The 21,843-nt window shown below is 37.6% G+C and overlaps 1 protein-coding gene across 1 annotated transcript in view; it reads left to right on the top strand.

The window, feature by feature from the left end:
• The window catches only part of LOC148320842 (gamma-aminobutyric acid type B receptor subunit 1-like), a 50,085-nt gene extending 28,248 nt beyond the window's left edge, over nt 1-21,837 (top strand). Inside the window, exons 9-17 of the mRNA XM_088319442.1 lie at nt 797-947; nt 2,327-2,459; nt 5,810-5,926; nt 7,826-7,933; nt 9,251-9,344; nt 11,287-11,414; nt 16,970-17,098; nt 17,570-17,713; nt 18,636-21,837. Coding sequence (XP_088175568.1) covers nt 797-947; nt 2,327-2,459; nt 5,810-5,926; nt 7,826-7,933; nt 9,251-9,344; nt 11,287-11,414; nt 16,970-17,098; nt 17,570-17,713; nt 18,636-18,923 — 1,292 coding nt within the window. The 3' untranslated portion in view covers nt 18,924-21,837. The remainder of the gene's footprint in view (nt 1-796; nt 948-2,326; nt 2,460-5,809; nt 5,927-7,825; nt 7,934-9,250; nt 9,345-11,286; nt 11,415-16,969; nt 17,099-17,569; nt 17,714-18,635) is intronic.
• The last annotated feature ends 6 nt before the right edge of the window (nt 21,838-21,843 follow it).

Here is a 21,843-nt window from a genome sequence, read left to right as displayed (position 1 = left end):
TTTCAAAGCCAAATTCAAGTAGTCGTCACCCATAATAATAAACTCATCCAAATAAATTGCTCTCTGACAGTGTCTATAAAAACTAATGGCAATTTTAATACAGCTCTTGCATTGTACCTTGTGGAAGTGTACTTAACTAAGTGTGCAGTTCGTTTAACACATATAAAACCCGAAGCAGATCAAATAATTAAAATGAAAAATGATTCAGTGGAGACTTTAGTGTTCCTTGAAATGAGGCATGAAACTATATAAAATCACCCCGATATGTGAAAAGATAAGAATCGCACACAAACATCTTTAACTATAAATATAATCATTCCTGTGAGTGGTTGTCACGTTTCACTGATTTATGATCTCAATGGCTGAGACGTATGTTTTAAGATTTTTTAAAAATGGACTCTAAGTCTGATTGTCTTTGACGACCGCAACACAACCCGAAAATGAGACCAGTCGCCATTTAATGGGATGTGACGAATTGTGGTCGATTCTAGACTGGACACTATTTTCTGTCCGTTGAATCCGGAGTCCCTTGCTTCCATGTCTGTCAAATTGCAGTTCCACCATACACAGCGCTTAGCTTACTGCTCAGGAATTTGTCATTTGAGCAAACCATTTTCTGTTTCCAAGTCTGATCGTTGATGTGACATATAGTGTAACCGTGACCCGTTCTCTTGCGCCATTGGTCTAATTGAGTCACACGCTCAGTAATAACTGAACCGGTGGCGTATGATTCACGACAACGATCATTGCCCACACAACCTCTACATTCTCATTGCCCTTGTCTTTTCATTTATAGGCCCTGGACCCCCTGCAGACCAGACGATGGTCATTGAGGAGTTCCGGTACCTCTCCCAGAAACTATTTGTGTCCATGTCTGTGTTTTCCGGTTTGGGAATCCTGCTGGGCATCATCTGCCTGACGTTCAATATCTACAACAGCAGTGTCAGGTACATGAGCTCATTACTTTTGATGTCCATCAAGCTCAATTTAGACTGCTAGACTTAATGTTTTCCGGTGGTTGCCGAAAGGGGAAAATGATGATTTACACGGTTGGATAGTAGAAAGTAATGGAGCACAAATTTGTCGTTTTACCTTCTGTCATTGTTTTGCCACTCGGCATGCATCACGCTGTGCATGAACACAGTTTCCTGTTGGAGGCTGCACTGCTGTCGTCTACCTGTCCAATATTAAACAGCAGGAAATCATGTTTAATTCATTTTCATTTACGACCAGCCAAGTGTTAAAGAAAAAAAAAGATCTTGGACGTATTTGGTCGTCAATGGTACTAAATGAGTTAATGATGGTGCAGGTTAATTTAGACAGAAATTTCCTGAAAATCTCTAAATATTTCATTATTTATTCAGGCGTTGTGCATTCATGTAATTTATGTGGCAGGGTTCAAGCCCCAATTGTTTTGGTGGATCCTAAACTTTGCTTGTTTTTTTTGTTTTTTTTAGCTGCTTTATTGCATTGTTACTGTTTTTGGTACACACTCGCTGCTCTTTGGGGTGTCATTTCCAACTTTTACCTGGTACTTGTTTTCTGGGAACAAAGCGTTCACTGAGCTACTTACTCAGCACCAAAACAAAACGCAGTCAATGGAGTGAACATAGTGGAATAATATGCAGTTAAAGGGGCAAGTTATTTCCCAGCAGGCTTTGGAATGCTGCAAAAAAAGAGTCAATGTTGTGTTTGCATTAAGCATGATGACAAAGCACAAAAGAATGATTCCGTTCGTCAGAAATTGGATGTGCAAATGAGATTCTTATGTAGCTGCTTGTTGGGAATACTAAAAGATATTATTCTGAGAATGCTTTCTTGACTGGGAAAAAAATTGTTATTCACAATGGCATGTGAAAAATGTGTTTTTCCGATTTTTTTTATATTTTGAATCACACAGTAAGTATTGCTCATAATTTCAAACACAATCTGCGGACCAAATTTGCAAGCGGTGGGCTATTACTTTTTTCAGCCTATTACTTATTGGCTCCAAGATGTCGTAATTGTTCATCAAAATTCATGTAGAGCAGTAAAGCATCCAAGCCGCAATGATGTGGCAATAAAATGTCTCGGAAGCCTTTGCCATTCGCCTCACAGCTCCTAGACTCTATTTGCATGGTATCTAAGGGTTGCTATGATGATTGGTAATGATGTAGCGACAGTTAATAATACAAGCCTACGTCACAGGTGCGACAATGGCAATGAAGAGCTTTGTGTGTGTCAGCAATGAATGAAAGCTTTTTGATCGGGCGAATATTGACTGAATGAATCGTGTATGCAAATGTTTACTTATGGCCTTGAATGTGTCTTTTTGTTTTGGCCGCAGATATATTCAGAATTCGCAACCGTACCTTAACAACATGACTGCAGTGGGCTGCATGATGGCTCTTGCTGCCATCTTCCCGCTGGGCATTGATGGTCTTCATGTCCGCAGGAAGCATTTCCCTGTTGTCTGTCAGGTACACTTTCAACTTCTCTCAATAAATCTGAATTTCCTTCCCAGTGAATCCACAGCATTCACACAGTTGCCATGGAGACAGGGCTTAATATAGACATTTATACGGTAGGTTTTTATCGGTGGCTTTTGGTCCCATAAGTGCAGCGAGGGAAATCCTGAGTCCTAACTATGTTACAATGAGTATTCAGCATCCTCTTATGTTATGTAATACGCATTAGGGGTGAAATATACGACTAAGGTTTCTTCATTCGTAACAATTTCCCTTTGGGGTACATACTGGAATGTAAAAACATTGAAGCCTGCTTTTTATGATTTTTTTTTTAATTATGACCTGTTTGATTTATTTAAGATCCTGGGGGTGGGAATACTCAAACCGGGGTAGTATTTATTCAGCTTAAGGGGAGTTTATCGCTATATTGGAATTGTAATTTTTCTGGGATATGAATGATTAGAAATATGATTGTTTGTAGACATACTAACAGTGGAACTTGTAAGATTGAACAGAATTCATTTTGTTACTGTTTTTTTTCCCCTCATAGTAATAAATTATAAATTAATCACTGTCTAATTAAACTGGTGAACAGCAAATTTTATTAGATAACTTCTTGATATAGATTATAGTTCATTGATACAAATTATTGTGAAAGCTTTATGTGACCCTAAATGTATTTTCAGCACCTATTTAATTTTTTTTCTTCACAATCTTACAATTTTACCATGTTGTAATTTATAGGTATGATGCTTCAGAAAACATTTCCTAACCCTTATTTCATACATGTTGTAAATATAAAAATATATAATAAAAAGAAATCTGATGTGCTGCAGAAAAATCGACGGAAGATTCAGAATCAGAGCAAAAAAAAAAAAAATCTACAAAACCATCATTTTTCCGCTTGAAAATGACTCAGGGAAGTAAGCCACAGAAAATCTAGTAGATCGAATATTTGGACTGAAGTCAATGCAAATGAACTGGAGTTGCAAGAAACTTTCTGGCAAGCTAATGACTCCGAGTTTTGTGTTCATTAAATGTTTGGCCTAGTACTGGCACATAACTCAGGTGAAACAAATTAAGGTTTGTTTACAGGATACATCTTTAATCACTGGGCTCAGGGGTAGATCGATTTTCATTTTAATGTTTAAACAGTGGCAAAGGCATTACAGGGCTAATCCACACCCTGACTGCGGTGCCGTACTAAGTAATCAACTAAATTATTAAATAGATCCTTACAGATTGTTTCGGTGGGGAAAAAAAGCATTCGTCACTGTACTGTGCTATTTTCTGTTACAATTTAACGTTGTTTCCTCAGTCTGAAAAGAAATAAGCTACAACACTAGCATAGAGAGATTCGGGACATTTTAATTTGAAGAAAATTAATGGAAAATAATAAAATTAAAAAAAAAACTGATTTTGACTGTGAGTTTTTTCATATAAAGTATTGCTGTTACTTATTTTAGGATATAGCAATTTAATCTGTATTAATCGGTTTATAAATATACATGTTAAAAAGTAATAACACTATTTGAGTGTACCAGTAAATAGTACAGTTTAACCTTCAAAGTTAATATTGGTCAACCAATTACAAAAAGTATTTACCATATTGACTCAGTAATTTTAAAAATGTAAATCAAACCACCACAGTCCTAAATCCTTTTAAACTTAACATACACCATTTTTAGTTACACTTAAAAAAAAAACAAGTGCTATACAAGCGTAAATGTAAATAACCGCCGTTAAAGCTGGACTGGACGTACGTCCGTCAGGTTTTAACAAATAAAACAAAAAATGTGTCAAAAAAAAACAAAAAACATGTATTTGTCTTGAAAATTAAGCAGCTCACTTTTCTGTGGGCTGTCATTTATTTTATTTTTTATGATTAGAACAAGAACAGATGCTTGCCACTGCTTTTCCATGTTGCTCATCATGTTTCATGGTTCGATTATATTCCTCCGCTTGGCTATCAATGGTACCCTTCTGTGATGGCGTCACAAAACACGCACACGCACACACACACACACAAAGCAAACGATAAATATATCTACATAGTTAATCCTTCAGATGCTCAGTAAACTGCAGTCTTGTGAGATACTGCAAGTCCGACATCACACGGACGATGATAACTCAACACACGTTGTGTGATATTATTTTTTTTTCTTTCGTTACTTTAGGTAGTTTTGCTATACATATAGAGTATTTTACCTTCGAGTAAGGATCTCAAAAGTGGGCACCAGGTAATCCCCCCCTCCCCAGGGACATCATAAGTAGCCCATGGGGCGGTTCTAAAAATAGCTTACCAGTGATGGGACATTGTGATTTTCTAGGATTGGTTTGGAAGTGATCATTTGAAAATGCAAACGCTTGCAGATATTTCTAACGTGTTACACAATTATTGTGAAAAATCATTAAAATACTGCAATTTGAGCAAATTTGTGATTTCAGAATTTTAATATGGCTAAAATAGTTTCAAAATAAAAGCTGAAGCGGCGCGAGACCCTTTGTATCAATTTGTGAAAAGATATTAATTTGACCATATTCGGGCATAGGGAGTTTATGCCGGACAGCGGCGAGATAAAAACTGTGCACCTGATCATTTTTTTTTTAAAATATGTTTAACAGTAAACCTTTTATTGTAGTTACAAGAGAAGTATTTTTTTATCTAAATTTTAATTTTAATACTTTGCTTTTAGTGTTTTTCTAAACTAAGAAACGAGTACAGATAAGAATACCGTTAAAGTACAGGTGCGATAAGCAGTATCATTAAGAGTAGCACTATCATTCAAATCATATCGATAACCATCCCTATTTGTGAGTGTTGTCATTTTTATCACATTTTTGTAATCATCCAATTGTTTATTAAACTGTTATATCCGTGCATTGTTCACTCATTCACTGCCATTGACGGATATAGACGCCAAAACGTACATTTATTTTACTCTGGCTGGCAGCGAATGAGTTATTAAATGTTCGATATGAATAGTTTGTCCGCCTTTAATCGAAGTAAAAAAGTGACCTCAAGGCTTGTGTAAGTGTCACAGCTGCCCCCTGAGAGGGAATATAATGAACTAATGATATTGTAAAACTAGCCCCTTATCGAAGATACAGTAATTGCCTTTGCCATTTTAATTTCCTTCTTAATTGAAGGTCTTCCCTTGTGTTGCCCACCGATACACAATGCCGGTACCAGGTGAGAGAACCTCTGTGAAGTTTCATTTCATTTCAAGGTCACTTCAGAAAGTCTATTAAACTCCGACAAAGCTTAATGATGGCAAGTGTCGGTGGAGCTGATTTGGCTAATTTGTTTGATCTATTAATCCAAGATTCTGAGATCGCTTATATCTTTGCTCCTCTAATAGTTCCGCCTTTGGCTCCTGGGTCTGGGTTTCAGCCTTGCATACGGCAGCATGTTCACCAAAATCTGGTGGGTCCACACCGTCTTCACCAAGAAGGATGAGAAGAAGGATAAGAAGAAGGTAATTGTGAAAGGGAAGCTGTGGATGGGGATTTATTGTACGCAAAGTTAAGTCTCGCCCAAGCTCCTCTGCCGAGCATCAAGGTTCAGCTTTATTTAATCATCATCTCCTTCAAGGGCAAGCTCCCCCAGCAGATGATGTATCCCCCAATCAACCGTTATCTTTTTACCTTTACTCACCCTACGCGTTCCCAATTGGCCTTCGACTTGCCCTTGAGCGTTCCGTATCATCCATTTGTCATTCTGCCAAGCCAACAAACTCTTCTGATTGGTCCCAACGGCGACGTCCTCGTATGTCTCACGTGCCTTTCACTGTTGACAGGACTATCTTAGAGGATGAGCATGCTGTGATTCAAGAGCATGGCTCCTCCCAGCAAAGAGATGCCGCACCAATGCTGAATATTTATGAATTGCCTTAGCAGTACAAAGTCAATCAGGAGGGGTTATATTACTGAGCTGTGACGAAAATGGTTGGCGTGTACATTAATACACTTAATTCCCAAACTCCAACTTCTGTAAACATCGGATGAAATGCTCATTGCTTCACCATGCGTATTAAAAAAATCTGATGCAATTTCTTTTGGTGCTGCTGTCATTTAGGTGGTGACTTTGAATACTGCCTGCTGTCACCTTTTTTCTTTTTTATTGAGTATATACAGGGCCAGAAAGTCGACTAAACTTATGACAGCTGGAAGTAGGTCTAAGTTGTGGTGCAGGTAGTCGAATGTGATTGTGATGAACTCATTTAATGCCAGAATTTTTCACGAGAGGAAACGCCTCAATTCCCGCGTTTTTCTGGATTTTGACTGATTTTGCGAGGCCAACAGAATACTGTGTTCTAATGCTATAAAACACGGAGTTATGACGCAAAAAAAAAAAAAAAGGCTAAGACGTATAAATACGTCTTTGGGAGGCAGGGACTACATTTTTGAAAAAATATATGTATGTCTTATGGATTGAATGAGTTAATTAGATCAAAGTGGAGGAAGGCTAATTCTGAGCTCTGTGGACATATGTGCTGGATGTCATGATATTAAATTCATAAATAAGATGACAGGGTGCATAAAACCGTAAGAATCATCATGGGAATCAATTAATTTAATGCATTATCATGATTATATTTTTAAAATCTCACCCCTGAACTGCAGCTCAGCTATTGGGTGGTGGTCACACAAAGACACAAACAATCAGTCTCCAAGTGCCCTTTCGCAGTGGTGATTTATCCTCACATGGTCTGCTTGTGTTCTTCACACCCACAGCGGCGCAGACTACCCAAGTGTCCTCCTTTAAATGATATATTTCTTTTCCTTTTTAGTTTGGTTGTGTGTGATTTTTTTTTTTTTTTAAGGTAATTGTAAATGCACCGAAGATGCGTCTCCCATAGCCCACTTTTTAAAATTAGTAATTGAACACAGCAATGTAAAAATATTTGAACCAATATGATCTTATTCTTCACGGCTTTTACTAGCAATGAATGCACGTGTGGGTATGTCATTGTGTCGCAACTGAGGCTCAGTATCCACTGATGCCATTTTTCTCCAATCTGCATAACCACAGACCTTGATCATGTCAAGCAATGCACAAAATCAATGCCCGCTTTATTACATTGGTCCTAATCCAAGAAAATCATTCTATTCTTAATCATAGTAACATAAAGCAACACCTGTTTTCCCAGAATAATCCAGTCGGGTGTGTATTCCCATTTGGAGGTCTTTTTGTCTCATTGCTGTCATGGCCCAGTGCTTTGAGGGCAGATTGAATTGGGCTCAGTTAGTGATGGCTCATTGTTTCTGGAGCAGCTCTGACGGGTGTGTTTGTGGCTTTCATAAATCCTTCTTTCACAATGTTAGATAACGAGAGGGGATTTGTGCCTTTTCCTGACCCTCGTATTTCCCTGCAGCACCTGGAGCCATGGAAGCTCTACGCAACTGTTGGTGTCCTGCTTGGCATCGACTTCTTGTCTCTCATGATCTGGCAGATTGTGGATCCGTTACATATCACGGTGGAGGTATGATTATCAAGTCATGTTGCAATCAACAAACAATTCTTTGATCGACAGCTGACAGCTTTTGACTGGCATTTGAACAGATATTTATGGTGCAAGGGCACATTTATGCAATTACATTAGCAAAAAAAAATAAATAAATAATTGGAAAGGAATATGCGGTTCATCACATGTATGACAAAATAAATCTGTTTTGCATTTTTATTTAGATGACCAAAATTGTCTCTAACAATTTTACAATATATAAAACGATGGCAGTTTAGCTACAGGATGTCATTTGATTCCTAAATTGAAAACTTGCCAAACTATTTATTGGATGCTGCACCATCGGATGGAAACTTTGTCTGACATGAACGTGTTATCTAAGTGCATTCGTCAATTCCATTTAAGAATCAACAAACTGTTGTCAATTAGTCATGGTAATTTAGATGTACAGTAAAACAATAAATCATTAATGATATTTGCATTTAATTTGTCGCTCAGTAATTTCACAAATTCAGCTGTGCAAATATGAATCATAAATATTATGATGTACACACGCACACGCACATAGGCATGGAAAAAAATTAAGAGACCGTCATATTTTCTTGAATAACTTGCTCAGTTTAATGCCCAGTGCCACAATTGTGCTATGTAAGTAAATTTCAGCGTTAAAATAAAAAAATCATGACTAGAAAAAAAATAAATGTGATTATAACCAAAATGTATTAAGATATTTTTTTTATTATTAATAAACAAGCAGAATCTTAAAGGGGACGTCTACCCCAAAATGTTCTTTACAAGTATACGTTCTATGCAAGCCTGCTACTCAAAACATGGCATTCTGATTAATATTGCGTTTGAGAAAAATGAGTTAAGCAGTAAAATCTACCCGTTTTTCTCAATTTCAAGGGGCGGCCATTTTGTCACTTCTGTCGACTGAAAATGACATCACAGTTGCTCAGGGCTCAGATAACGGCCATTCGTGACTCAGCTTCACAAAACAGGTGAGCCGTGATTGTTCATGACCTCAGCCCTGAGCAACTGTCATTTTCAGTGGACAGAAGTGACAAGATGGCCGCCCCCTGAGATGGCTAAAAACGGGTGGTTTTACTGCTTAACTCATTATTTATGTAAAATCCTTACTTGCACCTAAATGCAATGTCCCAAACGCTCTTGAGAGAGATTTGTCACATACTATATTTATCAGGGTGCTTTGTATTAGTATGCTTATTTTTCTTTTTTATTGTTATAGTATTCTTCCATAATTTATTCTATCGGCTAAAATATACAATATTCCTGTGTAATTCACCTGTATTGATGTTGTTTGCATGTAAACAGAAATTCACCCGAGAAGCTCCAAAGGGAGACCTGGATGTTTTAATCCAGCCATTATTGGAGCACTGCAGCTCTGAAAAAATGAACACCTGGCTTGGTAGGTTGATCATCATCACATCAAAAATGACCCACCCTCATAATCACACACAGATTCTATGCTTTGCTTCTGAAACCCAAAGGAAAGCAAAATGATCAATACATTACAAAACAACTTTATTGATATAGCGCATTTCAAAGGTGGAGCTGAAAGGTACGCTGGGGTGAGGCCCTTTTAAAATTTGAAGACGAATAGAAGCATCTTAAAATTAACTCTAAAATGCACTGGGGGCCAGAGGCCACAATGTGCTCACTCTTCTAAGCTCCAGTCAGAAGGCGAGCAGCAGTATTTTGGACCAACTGGACATGCTTCATGGAGGATTGTCTGACTCCAAAATAAAGTGCATTACAATAATCTACCCGGGATGATATGCTTTGTCTCATCTCATACATATCATATTTTCTTAACCTGTGAGACAACTCAACATTTGGTGAACGTTTAAGCCCTAAGGGATCCAAAATCCCTGTCATAAAAGTGTTGAAACATTTTACTTAATACACATCAGATGTTTTCAGAATCAGAATCAGAAATCTCTTTGTCATTGTACTCAAGTGTGCAACGAGATTAGAGAGCTACCCTCTCCAGTGCAATGCAACAATAATTCAGTTAAATATATAAATTAGATAAATAAGAGAATATTTAGTGCAATGGAAAATAATACTGAATAGGATATATGGGGGTCAATGACTTAAGATCTCACTATAGATACAAAAAAAAATATTTACTGCATTTTTCGCCGTGGAGTAATGAGTTGTTTTTTTTTTTGTTTTGTTTTGTTTTTTTTTTTAAACTCTATACAACACAAAATCTCGTTGGAACCCAAAATGGTCCCCCGTTATGGAATTGTTGGCATGTCCTGTTAGTGGACATATTGTGTGTGCTTCATTAAAATTGCGATCTTTTACTAAGATCACAGAATGCAGGGGACGAAATTGCTTATTTACTCACACTACCAAATTACGATTAACGGGATACAAGTGGAGACCACCGTATCAATCGAAGGAATGGTTTGCATCTCCTTTCCTCGTTCCACTCTCTCGCTTCTTCCCTCGGTGGAAGCTTGCCGAGGCAATGCCAGCTTCACGTTTGAAACTCCTCGCAGTTTTGAGTGATTATCGTAAATGTCGGGTGGAAAAAAATTCTCCACCAACAAAATACAGTACACAGTTTCTGGGTGGTTCAATGAAACCTTCCTTCTTCTAATAACCTAAAATCTCAAAACCGCACCCACAGAAACTAAATTCCAACCTCATCATTCAAACTAAAGGGATACGGTGGTTAGCGTTAACATTGTGATTCTAATAAAAGATTGAGACTAATGAGGATTTTCACACTGGGTATTTTTTTAGTTAATTGTAGCGATGATTGAATCTGTTATATTAATTGGACTAGGGCGTGAATATGTGTTATACAAATTGGAATGTTCTTGTGTAAATCTCTGTGTGAACACAGATGGCAAAGAATTGGCTCAGAAATGAGTCTTCATTTTTCATTTTGCCAAGCTCATGAAATTAAGAGATTCTCATTACATGGTCTTGTTGATTTATAAATGAAGAGCCAAAGCCCTTCACTACGGTGGTCCTGTACAATCACTATGATGCTGGTGTACAATTTGGAAATAAACCAGTAGCAAATCAGTCAAACTTTATTCAACTAAAATTGGACATCCTCACGAGGTGCTGATTATAAGATGCACTGTTGAATTTTGAGAAAGTTAAAGCATTTTAAGTGAGCCTTATTGTCCGAAAAATACAGTCGTTATATTACAACATTAATATTTTAGAATTATTGCAATGCTTTGCATTACTTCTTTGATTCTTTTTATTTACTTGTACTGACTTTGGGTTACTTATGTAATTGTGTTACTCCAATACTTATTACACATTGACCTCAGGCACTGTAAATACATATTTGAGTATTCTGTCTCAATTTGTCTGTACAGGTGTGGTGTACGGTTACAAAGGCTTACTGCTCCTCCTCGGCATCTTCCTGGCTTACGAAACCAAGTCTATCTCCACAGAGAAAATCAACGATCACCGAGCTGTGGGCATGGCCATCTACAATGTTGCTGTGAGTTTGACAAACATCGTCTGATGCATGGTCGTACAGTCATCCTTAAAAAAAGAAAAAAAAATGGTCTGCTTTTTGCTTCCTATTTTTCATACTCCATTGAGCAAGCTTCATCATGCTTCCGGGTGAAGCTCACCTCCAGCCTAATTTGTGCACTTAAGCAAAGGCAAAGGCGGCCAGTGGGTCCTCATATGTCCCAAAATGACAATGCAGCTCTGCGGCAATCCATGAAAACACTGAAATGACAGAGTTGTGATTTTTACTTATCATCAGGAATGAAGTCATACAAAGGACAGCTCACATTTTGAATTGGGTGGAGTTCTTAATGTATTTGCGTACACATGAACTCATACTCTTTTTCTGCTGGCATGCATTAGTTAGCCAACTGAATATTTTCCTTCTTGATGATGGATAAAAAAAATATTATAGATGTAAAAATGTACATTCTTAAATCTGTTTGAGGATACAAATTTTCTTGTTTGTTATATGCACATTTGAGTTCTTCAATTTCCTCCTGCTTTTTAAGACTATTGCTGATATATTTCATTAACAATTTTTTTTTTTTGGGATGGAAATAGCTTTATTTGTGAACTCAATATAATCCATTTTTGCTACATCTTTTTAATTCAATCTCATTGTCTGGTTCCAGTGAGTTTTGATTATGTACGTACGGAAAAATCAGGGTACTCCTGCTTCTGGTAGTGTTCTTTCTCTTCATTTGCCCTTCGGAATTAGATTTTTTTTTTTTTTAAGCTTTGGCACAGAGATGACTGACTGTTGATCGATGTGTATCGATTTCCGGCCCCGGCTACGCCTTTCTCATGTCTGCCACACTCTAATAGTCTATCGCGGGCCTCATCCAATTCATCTTCTCCACCTGTCATCTCATAGTGAATTGTCCTTTCTCTTTGTTGGCTTGTCACTGCAGCACTGGTTTAATTATGTCACCGCTGACAGAGTCAAGCACTCGTTTTTTTTCCAATAACAAAAATAACGAAAATATTTGGTTAACTGTTTCTGGTTCGTTTTGTCTGTTGTTGTTGTTTTTTTTTAAATGTATTCAGTAAACAGCATTTTGACAGTAGCGGGTATGATGCAATAGGTTTCTTGTAAGTTTCGTGCATATCAATGAATTCCTTCAAAAATACAACTCTCCAATAAAAGATAATTCATCAAGATTAGCGATATCTTTTGAAGTTAAACGATATGATTAATTGGATTTGCTGCGCTTTCATCTTTTATATCAAAACAGAAACACCACAAGCTGGAAGTTACTACCTGTCGAGAGGCATTAAGAACTACTAAGAAACAAATTCCAAGAACAATAATGTATCATTAAAAGGCAAGACTTTAATTTAGCTCGCTAACTTTATGCGTTGATTACATGCACCTATCTGAATTTCACCACCAAACAAAATCAAGCAAGCCCACAACAACAAAACATTGAGCGAACACATTTTTTTTATTCAATACAATATTTTCATTATATTCTAAAGCCAGTCAACCATATTCACAAACACGCTAAACCAAAAAATTGAGAATTCACGTTTTTTATGCTGGGTATAGTCTATTTTCAATAAACCAATTAAAATGAGTCTATATTTATTATAATATACTACAGTTGCAGGCTTCCTTCTTTTTGCGATGTGGTAAAATTAAATGATGCCCCAGCCAGCCCCCCTCAGAAAAATTGGTCTAGAACCGCCACTGCAAATATTTATTTTTTCAGATCCAGTGAGCTATTTTTATTCATCATGCACAGTAGACACAAGTATAGTGTCGGATTGCTCTGAGGCAAAAATGTAAAACTATATTTTCACAGCCATCATGGATGATATATGTTCTAATTAGTTCCTCTCCGCTTGTAAAATTACCGAGTGCCGCAAAAGCCATGGTACACTTCCTTTTTTTTTTTTTTTTTTTGAAACTCATTCATTTCAGGTATCATTCAGACAGACGTGAGGCCATCAGCGTTTGACAGCCTAGGCTTTGCAGTCATTCATATCCTATCATAACATATCATTCCCTTGCCCGTGGCTCGCCAATTGACATTCGTCAAGAACAGATCCTGTTCGGAGAAACCTTCGATGAAAGCATAAATTGTACGACATGTTGGATCAGTGTAATAGCCACAATTCGAACTACAGTCGGGGACATTTATTTTTTTTCTTTGCCAGTCGGCGATTTTGCCACGCTTCTCGAATGTCAATCTGCAAGTCACGGGGCAAGGGAATGATATGCTTTCAAAGACGGAAACGCTTAAGCTGTCAAATGCTGATAGCCTCACGTCTGTCCGAATGTGACCAACAACAAGATGGAAAATAAAGAAGAGTATAGTGACTTTTGGGTCGACACCCTGTATGTGGCGAGGTAAAATATGTCCTCAACGCACCTGATATACAATGCCTTGATGAAGTAGTTTCTCTCGTTGAGGTTTTTTTTTTTTTTGCATATTCATCACACTCCAGTGTTTCAAATCATCAAGCCAAGTTTGATTTCCTAACACGGCAACTTGAAAAAAAAAAAAAAAAGACACTGTGTAAATCACAGGTGTCAAACTCGAGGCCCGGGGGCCAGATCTGGCCCGCGACCGCATTTTATGTGGCCCGCGTAGGGCAAATCATGTGTGTCAACCTACCTAGTTCTAACACTTTTCCTTCACTTCTAACAACATTGAGATATGAAGTATTTATATTTATTTGTTACCAATCCTCCCCTTATAAAAATAAATTTAAAAAATTGTTTAACAAACAATTAATTACTGGATTCTGATTTCAAAACTGGCTTTCCATCAATTTGTTGTGTGTATGTGATAACGTAGGGTGATCATACATTTATATAGGTTCACAGATATAACAACACTCTGAGGGAAACCGTAGCAACGATGTGGCCCATCGGCAAAAATTAGTTTGACACCCCTGGTGTAAATGATGATTATCATTTTAAAAATTGCATCGCGTGGAAAGAAATCCAAAGCTATTTGGCTCTATGCGAAAAAATTATGGATTCGTCTTGTTATTTAATCAGTTAACTGTGATTACCCTTAATTTAATTTCTCATGGTGATCCCCAAGTCTGTGGACTGTATGGTGAAAAAAATAACTAAAAATAAAACATGCCAACATTCAAACATGGTGGTAGCTCTGTGATGGTCTGGAGCTGCTTTGCTATTACAGGATGACTGGAAGGCTTTCTATGATTAATGGAACAATGAATTCTGCAGTCTACCAAAAAATCCTGCAGGCGAACGACCGTTCATCAGTTTGCGCCCCCAAGCTCAAGATCACTTCAAACATCCAAGCCCATCTCTAAATGGCTAAAAAAAAGAAAAAAATGTTTTGGAGTGGTCAAAGGGGAATTACTTTTCACATAAGACCGGATAGGTTTGAATTTCTTTACCCACATCAATAATTAGATATTCCGATAACATTTACTAATAAATTGTCACATTGCTGTTATTGCAACCGTGTGTTAAGAATTTTCTGTGATTAACTTAAGTAATTTTAATATCATAATTTTATTTATTAATTTTATTAATACGTTTTTTTTCAGGGGTTTTTAGAACAGTACATTAAAAACATTGATGGACAACAATGATTATATTTTAGGATTAAAAATTAAAATGAAAATAAACCTTATTTTGGGTGGTGGTCTGACACATGCCTTGAGCAACACACCACTATAAAATAAAACATCCTTCATCTGAATAGACAGTGTGCAGAGTTGACAATGTGCACATCTCTACTGAAGCCCACTTCATACGCTGAAAATATTCAAATTAAAGTTGCTATATATTTCTTTTTTATTTTCTAAGAACATTATGAAAAATCACGTCAATTCCGTGATTGATTGTTACCCAAATTTATGTGCATATGTATCAACATGCCCACTTCATATTTTAGATTTTATAGACGTCCTGAAGCCTTTGCTGATGAAGAGCTAGCATCGAATGATGACTATCAAAGCCCAAATATTGGGGCGATCATATTTTCGGAATATGTGTGGGAATGCATATAAATATATTTTGGTGACAATGGATCATGATTTTTCACTAATTTAATCACAATGTTTTATATGTTTTTAAATGGCAATTAATGACTAGCAAATCAAAAAATATTGCAACTTTTGTTCTAAAATATTTTCAGAGCCCGAAGTAGGCAACAGAAGAGATGTGCACATAAGTTGTAGTGAGTATCAAGTTTTTCGGATGTAGAGCTTTCATCGCATAAATTTAATTCCATTGAATATACTTTAGAATATACTCTGACCCTCTTTATGATTTTATGTCGTCATTGTTAATGCAGTCATCTGAATTCAGTTGCGTAACCAAAATTCACTTCCACTGGAATTCAAACTATTGTCACTTATAACAGTCGGAGTGAATAAAAATCACTTTCCACTTAAAGCAGGTGACAGACTTCTTCAGCCAGACAAACGTATTTGGAAAGTTGAGTGGCTTCCTGATGCATAAAGTGGGCGGCTTTCAGTTCTGTTCTGATGTCCGTGAAATGTTTACTGCATGGACGTGGCTTCATTTCTGCCTGAGTCGTTTTACCATCGGATGGAAAAATCAAGCGGGTCCAGTTTGATGGATCGATTTGTCGTAAGCAGCCACTGAGTAATTGCATTTCGGCCCTGGAGGAGATTGCTCCAGTGTCTCTTTCAGAATTTTCTTGTTGACTTGAATCAGCAGGAGAGCACCGCGCTGTGTTACAGCAAAGGAGACAACAAACACAGTTCTTGTTCCACTTTTATTATGACTTTAATTCATTTTTTTTGTCGACAACAACAACAAATTGGGTCGGATTTAATTCGTGTTTTTGTATAGGCGGAATAAAAACGTACTTTGTGACACAAAACGATGTCAATCTGTCACAACATAAATAATTTTATTATTTACCCGCTCGCCATATTTGTTTCATCATCTTGTTCTTAAAGGACGATGCTGCTATTACAAACTACAAAAATAGATTTCTTTTAAAAAATGGAAACACTAACGATTCACTCTGAATGCAGTCTGCAGAAAATCATTCAAACTGCTCCAGTGGCCTTTTAATGTCCCTCTCAACTTACTTTCCTGATTTCTCAGACCAAACCCCCGATTTTTTTTTCGTTGAATAGAAAATGAATAAGCTTTGTTAAATGTCACACACAATCACAAACGGATGCAGCATAAAATCTTTTCAGCAGAACACAACCAAGGTCATCAGAAGCAACAAGCCAATTCAATAACGCGTGGTGCAAGGAGGAAGATGAAGATAAAAAAACATTTTTTTTATTTGAGGGAATGAAAACATCAAGTCATAGGGAATGACGTATTATAGTAATGAAAGTCATTTATTTTCTCATTTCAGAATTCAAATTAAAATGCATCTGCTTAATCTTATCAACATTAACCAGAAGGTAGTCCGTACAATGAGCATCAATCTTTTTTTTTTTTCAGAATTTTAAAAACATCTCATTGGGCTTTGCATGCCGCAACTCGACTGCTGAGTGACGGTTCCGTCCACCGTGCCTTCATGTCCTAACAGTTTTATCAATCTATCTTTTCCTCAGGTGCTTTGTTTGATCACAGCCCCCGTCACCATGATCCTGTCCTCTCAGCAGGACGCCTCATTCGCCTTTGCCTCCCTGGCCATCGTTTTTTCTGTCTACATCACCCTGGTGGTTCTGTTTGTTCCTAAGGTAAAATCACATCACCGTTGCCCGCCGCGTCTTTTCATGCGGATTAAAACAGCAATCAAAAGACTCCTTAATAAATGGCCTATCATCGGGGTTCTACGCTATCTGAGCTGCTATAATATATCACGTAATGGTCTGTAGATTGTCCCTGGCTTGCTGTGTCGGAATTGACTCCTGTCCAAGCCTGCTCTCTTTTGTCAGCCTCTGGGTGTGTTCGTTATTTTCCTCTATGGACACGTTTGAATTATATATCTGTGAAGAAAGTGTGGCTACTTTCGATTTGATGCACGGAAATGTAATTGTGGTAAAAAAACAACTATATATATATATATATATATATATATATATATATGTATATGTATATTTATATTTGTATTTATATTTGTATTTAATTATTTATATTTTTATTTATTTTCGTAATTTATTTTTTTGTAATTTATTTATTTATTTTAATTTTGGGGGGATACTTTGTAGATGCGACGTCTGATCACACGAGGTGAGTGGCAGTCAGACGCCCAAGAGACCATGAAGACTGGTTCATCCATGAACAACAACGATGAGGAGAAATCCAGACAACTGGAAAGAGAGAACAAGGAGCTCCAAAAGATCATACAAGAAGTAAGACAAAGTTTTTTTTTTATATTTCCTCAGCACCACAATGTCAACTGGATGAACCACTCCTCAAATAAATGTTTTTGTAATGCCGCAAATGTTGGAGTTTTGGGAGGAAACTGGGCTGCCATAAGAGGGGCCATTCTTTGTCGATTCATAAACGTAATCAGCAGTTGGTTTAACCAATAGAATTGTCCCAAAAACAATACGCATTCTGAATTTGATGTCTGTAACATGTTCCAAACAAGCTGGGATAGGAGCTTACTTGCTACAGTTTTTACATCAACTGTCCTATTAACAGCACTTAAAATGCTTTTGGCACCTGAGGATGTTAAATTGTTGAATTTTTCCAGCTAGAATTCTTTCTCATTCTTGATGTACAATTTAAGTTGCCAAGGTGGTATTTTGTGCTTCATAATGTGTCACACACTTTCAATGGCAGACAGGTCTGGACTGCCGGCAAACCAATCTCGCACTCACACTCTTTTACAAAGTCACACTGTTTTAACACATACAAAATGTGACTTGGCACTGTCTTGCGAAATAAGATGGGACAGGCATGTGGAAAAAAAAAACATAAATTTGTTGGCAGAATATGTTACTCCTTTCAGCATTAATGGTGCCTTCATAGATGTGCAAGTTACCCATGCCATGGGCACACCACACCCCCATAAGATCACAAATGATGGATTTTGACTTGGCGCTGATTAAAAAAATTTATTAAAAAAACAGATGGTCTTTTTCCTCTTTGACTTGCATTTTGGTATAAAAAAGATGAATATATTTGACATTCTTGATTCATGTTAAAATGGTAATTTTGCAAGCTCACTAAAAGGAACAGTGTGCACTTCATTGTGCTACTTGGTCTATTTATGAGTGTGGTCTTGTAATTTTCGGGGATTTATTAATCTCTTCTATGTGCCCTCAGAAAGAAGAACGTGTATCAGAGCTGAGAAACCAACTCTCTGAGCGACAGGCCCTTCGATCGAGGAGAAGACCATCCACCGTCTCCAATCAAAACCACAACACACCCCCACTCACCATCCACCCCACTGACCCCAGATCATTGGCCCCACCGCCAGGGTACCCTGCGCCCACTTCTGACCTGCATGCGGTCCCGCCATCCTTTGGCAATTCTTCAAGCCTCTACCAGCCTGACAACAAAATCAGCCGCAATAACTGTCACACCAGCCGGCTGCAGATGCTCTACAAATGAGGTGAACGTAAAATGAGGGTTTTCATGACATCCATTGTACATGTTGATGGACTAAGTAAGGTACAACACATTTAAAAGATGCCTCAGACGCAGGACAAAAACGTGTGTTTTTGTGAAGTGCAATTTGTCAGCTGTCATATCCTAGTGGTGTGTCATGGAAACTAGGATTTCAGAAAATTGTTCCATGTTGACTGTTTCCTGATATTATCCCTCGTAATTCATTCACTGCCAGCTCAGGTAAAATGAATGAACATTTCGACTTCTATATCCGTCAATGGCAATGAATGAGTTAAGGAGAGCGCTGTTGCTGATACTAAGCCCTCTACACACTAATCTGATGTCGGCCGTCACGACCAACTGTCGTGTCGGCCTAGAAGTCATCACGTCGGACCAGAAAATGACCGAAGAATGCCATCGGCACCGATAGTCAATGCATAGCCTTTGACGATGATGCTGAATAACGGCAGTCGTGAATGCGAGTGTATTACTTAGTCTTCACGCTCTTCTGGCCAGCCAGCCATTTTGTCCATGGAGATGTGAAAATTAACAAAGTTCATTTATGTCTTGAGAAATAGCTTCAATTCTCACAGTTTTTCAGCTGTCATCACTTCCGCTTCTTGTCCAGTGTACTGAATCGCTAACTAACAGCCAATCACAGTGCTCATTTAACCCGACAGCTCGACGCGATTGTACAGCCAAACACGCCCCCCAGACGCCCCAACAACGGCTCCGACTCTACATCAAATAGACTGGGTGCACCGACTTTCCAACGACCAACGTCGGATTGGTATGTTGAGGCCTTTACTCTTTTAGCAAGCCATTCATATTTTGGCCCAACTCTTCCAAATTTAAATAACTTATTTTTGGGAATATAAGTCACTTCCGAGTGTAAGTAGCACCAGTCAGTCAATAAATGGACTATGAAGAAGAAAAAAAAAAAATCCTATCGCACTGGACTATAAGTAAACTTTTTTAGGGGAAATGTATTTTAGAAAAACTGAGACCAAGAACTGTGGAACTTGGACTGTCATCCAAAGTCCCTGCCCCCCTAATCGTGTTGACAGTAACCAACAACGTGTGTTTGGATTTGAAACTTCTGCTTCGATCGAGTTTGAGCTCTAATTTAAATACACATAGAGTAGTTGTACTGGAGTATAAGTAGCAGGACCAGCAAAATTATATCAAAAAGTACATCTACTAAGTCAGAAAAATACGCTAATACCGCCTATTAACGCAGTTTCGCCACCCATGAGTCACCATTTTCTTTTGATGCAAGTGACAAACAGATGTCATAGAACCATTATAATGTCAAAGATAGGCAAAAACTAGCTTAGCCATCACTGAACGGGGAAAAAAAAGTCCAATGAATATAAATCATACATAAGTTGATGCGGAGTATCTTTTTCCCTTGGATCCGGTTCAAACGTATATGAATGATCACCCATATTCACACGCATGAGTCATCATGGTAATGCAAAGAATGATGGCATTGGCACTCCCCACGGGTAAAGGGGGCGGGGTGGGAAGTGGCTCATTTACAAGCTCGTCTAAACGGATGCAGAATGTGCTGACACTCGGTGTCTTTGTGTATTTTGACAGAGACAGCTATTGTTAAGACACTTAAGAATAGATTTCATTTCTGGAAAAATAGCATACGATGTCACTTTCAAATTCTTCTCATACAATGTGTGCCATCATGAAGTAGTTTCATTATTTCGGTTTGGTCGATATGGAACCTTTTTGAGAATAATCTTGTCATTACGATATTTTAAGTTGTGAGAACAAATGTAATAAGAATGTGTTTTTGAACATTAACTCTGCCATCAGTATGATCATCTCTTTTGTCATCCACCAAAATGTATTTTCTGGCCAATAGTGCACATTAGTCCTCTTTGTTGGAATCTCCGTTCCTGCTTTTGCTCCACGCTTGCATGACTCAACTGATCTACTAGTTTCCTCCCACATTTCATTGTCAGGTTAAGTGTAGTATTAAATTTGGAGAGATCTTTAATTAGTCGACAGTCATTGATTAGAAACCGCTTATCCTCACAGTTATTATGTATTTCATAGATATAAAATGATTAAAAGTAGGGTAGCGCTTGCAGTTTTTGGGGGTGACTTGGCTATCATATTGTGGGAAGCCAAAGTCAGCTGACAGTACTGTAATATCAGCTGATTCAAAGTCAGCCCTCATCAGTTGATTACTGAGTAATTCTCTTTTAAGCTTACAGCACGATCTAAAAGTAGATTAAACGTCACAATTGTCGGGTAAAGTAAGGATACCGAAAAACCCTACTTTTTTTTTTTTTTCCACTGCCAATTCAATCACCCTGAAAGCCAATGAAAGCCAATGGTCATGTTGTTTTGAGGCTATTTTTTTTCCTTTTACGCTTATGACAGATCAAGTCCAAGATTGTAACTTATGCTCATGTCAATTCAAAATTGTGCCAACCGTGTCAGATATGATAAACATGTCTAACACGAATATTTGAAAGAAAAACTGCAAAATATTTTACACTGTTTATCCATTAACTTTCAAACCGTTTACTAAATAAGCAGTGATTTGTCTGTAATTTACTTCAGTCTGCATTTATACTGATAACATTTTACTTTCACTTCCTCCATTTCAAAACATATCTGAGCTTCCTGCTACTACTTTTCTGTCCTAAGAGTTTCTCGGAATAATCATATCAATGGTCACCATCTCATCAAGATGTCATTGCTTTGCTGGATACATGATGCTGACCACCCAAGTTTTTTTTAGATTGAGGTGGGGCTCCTGGCATCCCCTGTTATTTATTGAGGACATTAGTCTCAAGTATGTTACATGCATCCATGTCACTGTGTTACCAAAATTAGAGCAAGCCAGTAGTTCTGTAATTAATCACTCTTGACATTTTCAATTGCCACGAGGGTCTTT

This window comes from Idiotropiscis lumnitzeri, chromosome 16 (genome assembly GCF_059441095.1).
Source record: "Idiotropiscis lumnitzeri isolate Australia: NSW breed Sydney's pygmy pipehorse chromosome 16, RoL_Ilum_1.0, whole genome shotgun sequence".
Lineage (NCBI taxonomy): Eukaryota > Metazoa > Chordata > Actinopteri > Syngnathiformes > Syngnathidae > Idiotropiscis > Idiotropiscis lumnitzeri.
The sequence above is the reverse complement of the archived record's forward strand: the minus strand, read 5'-3'. Positions and strand labels throughout refer to the sequence as shown.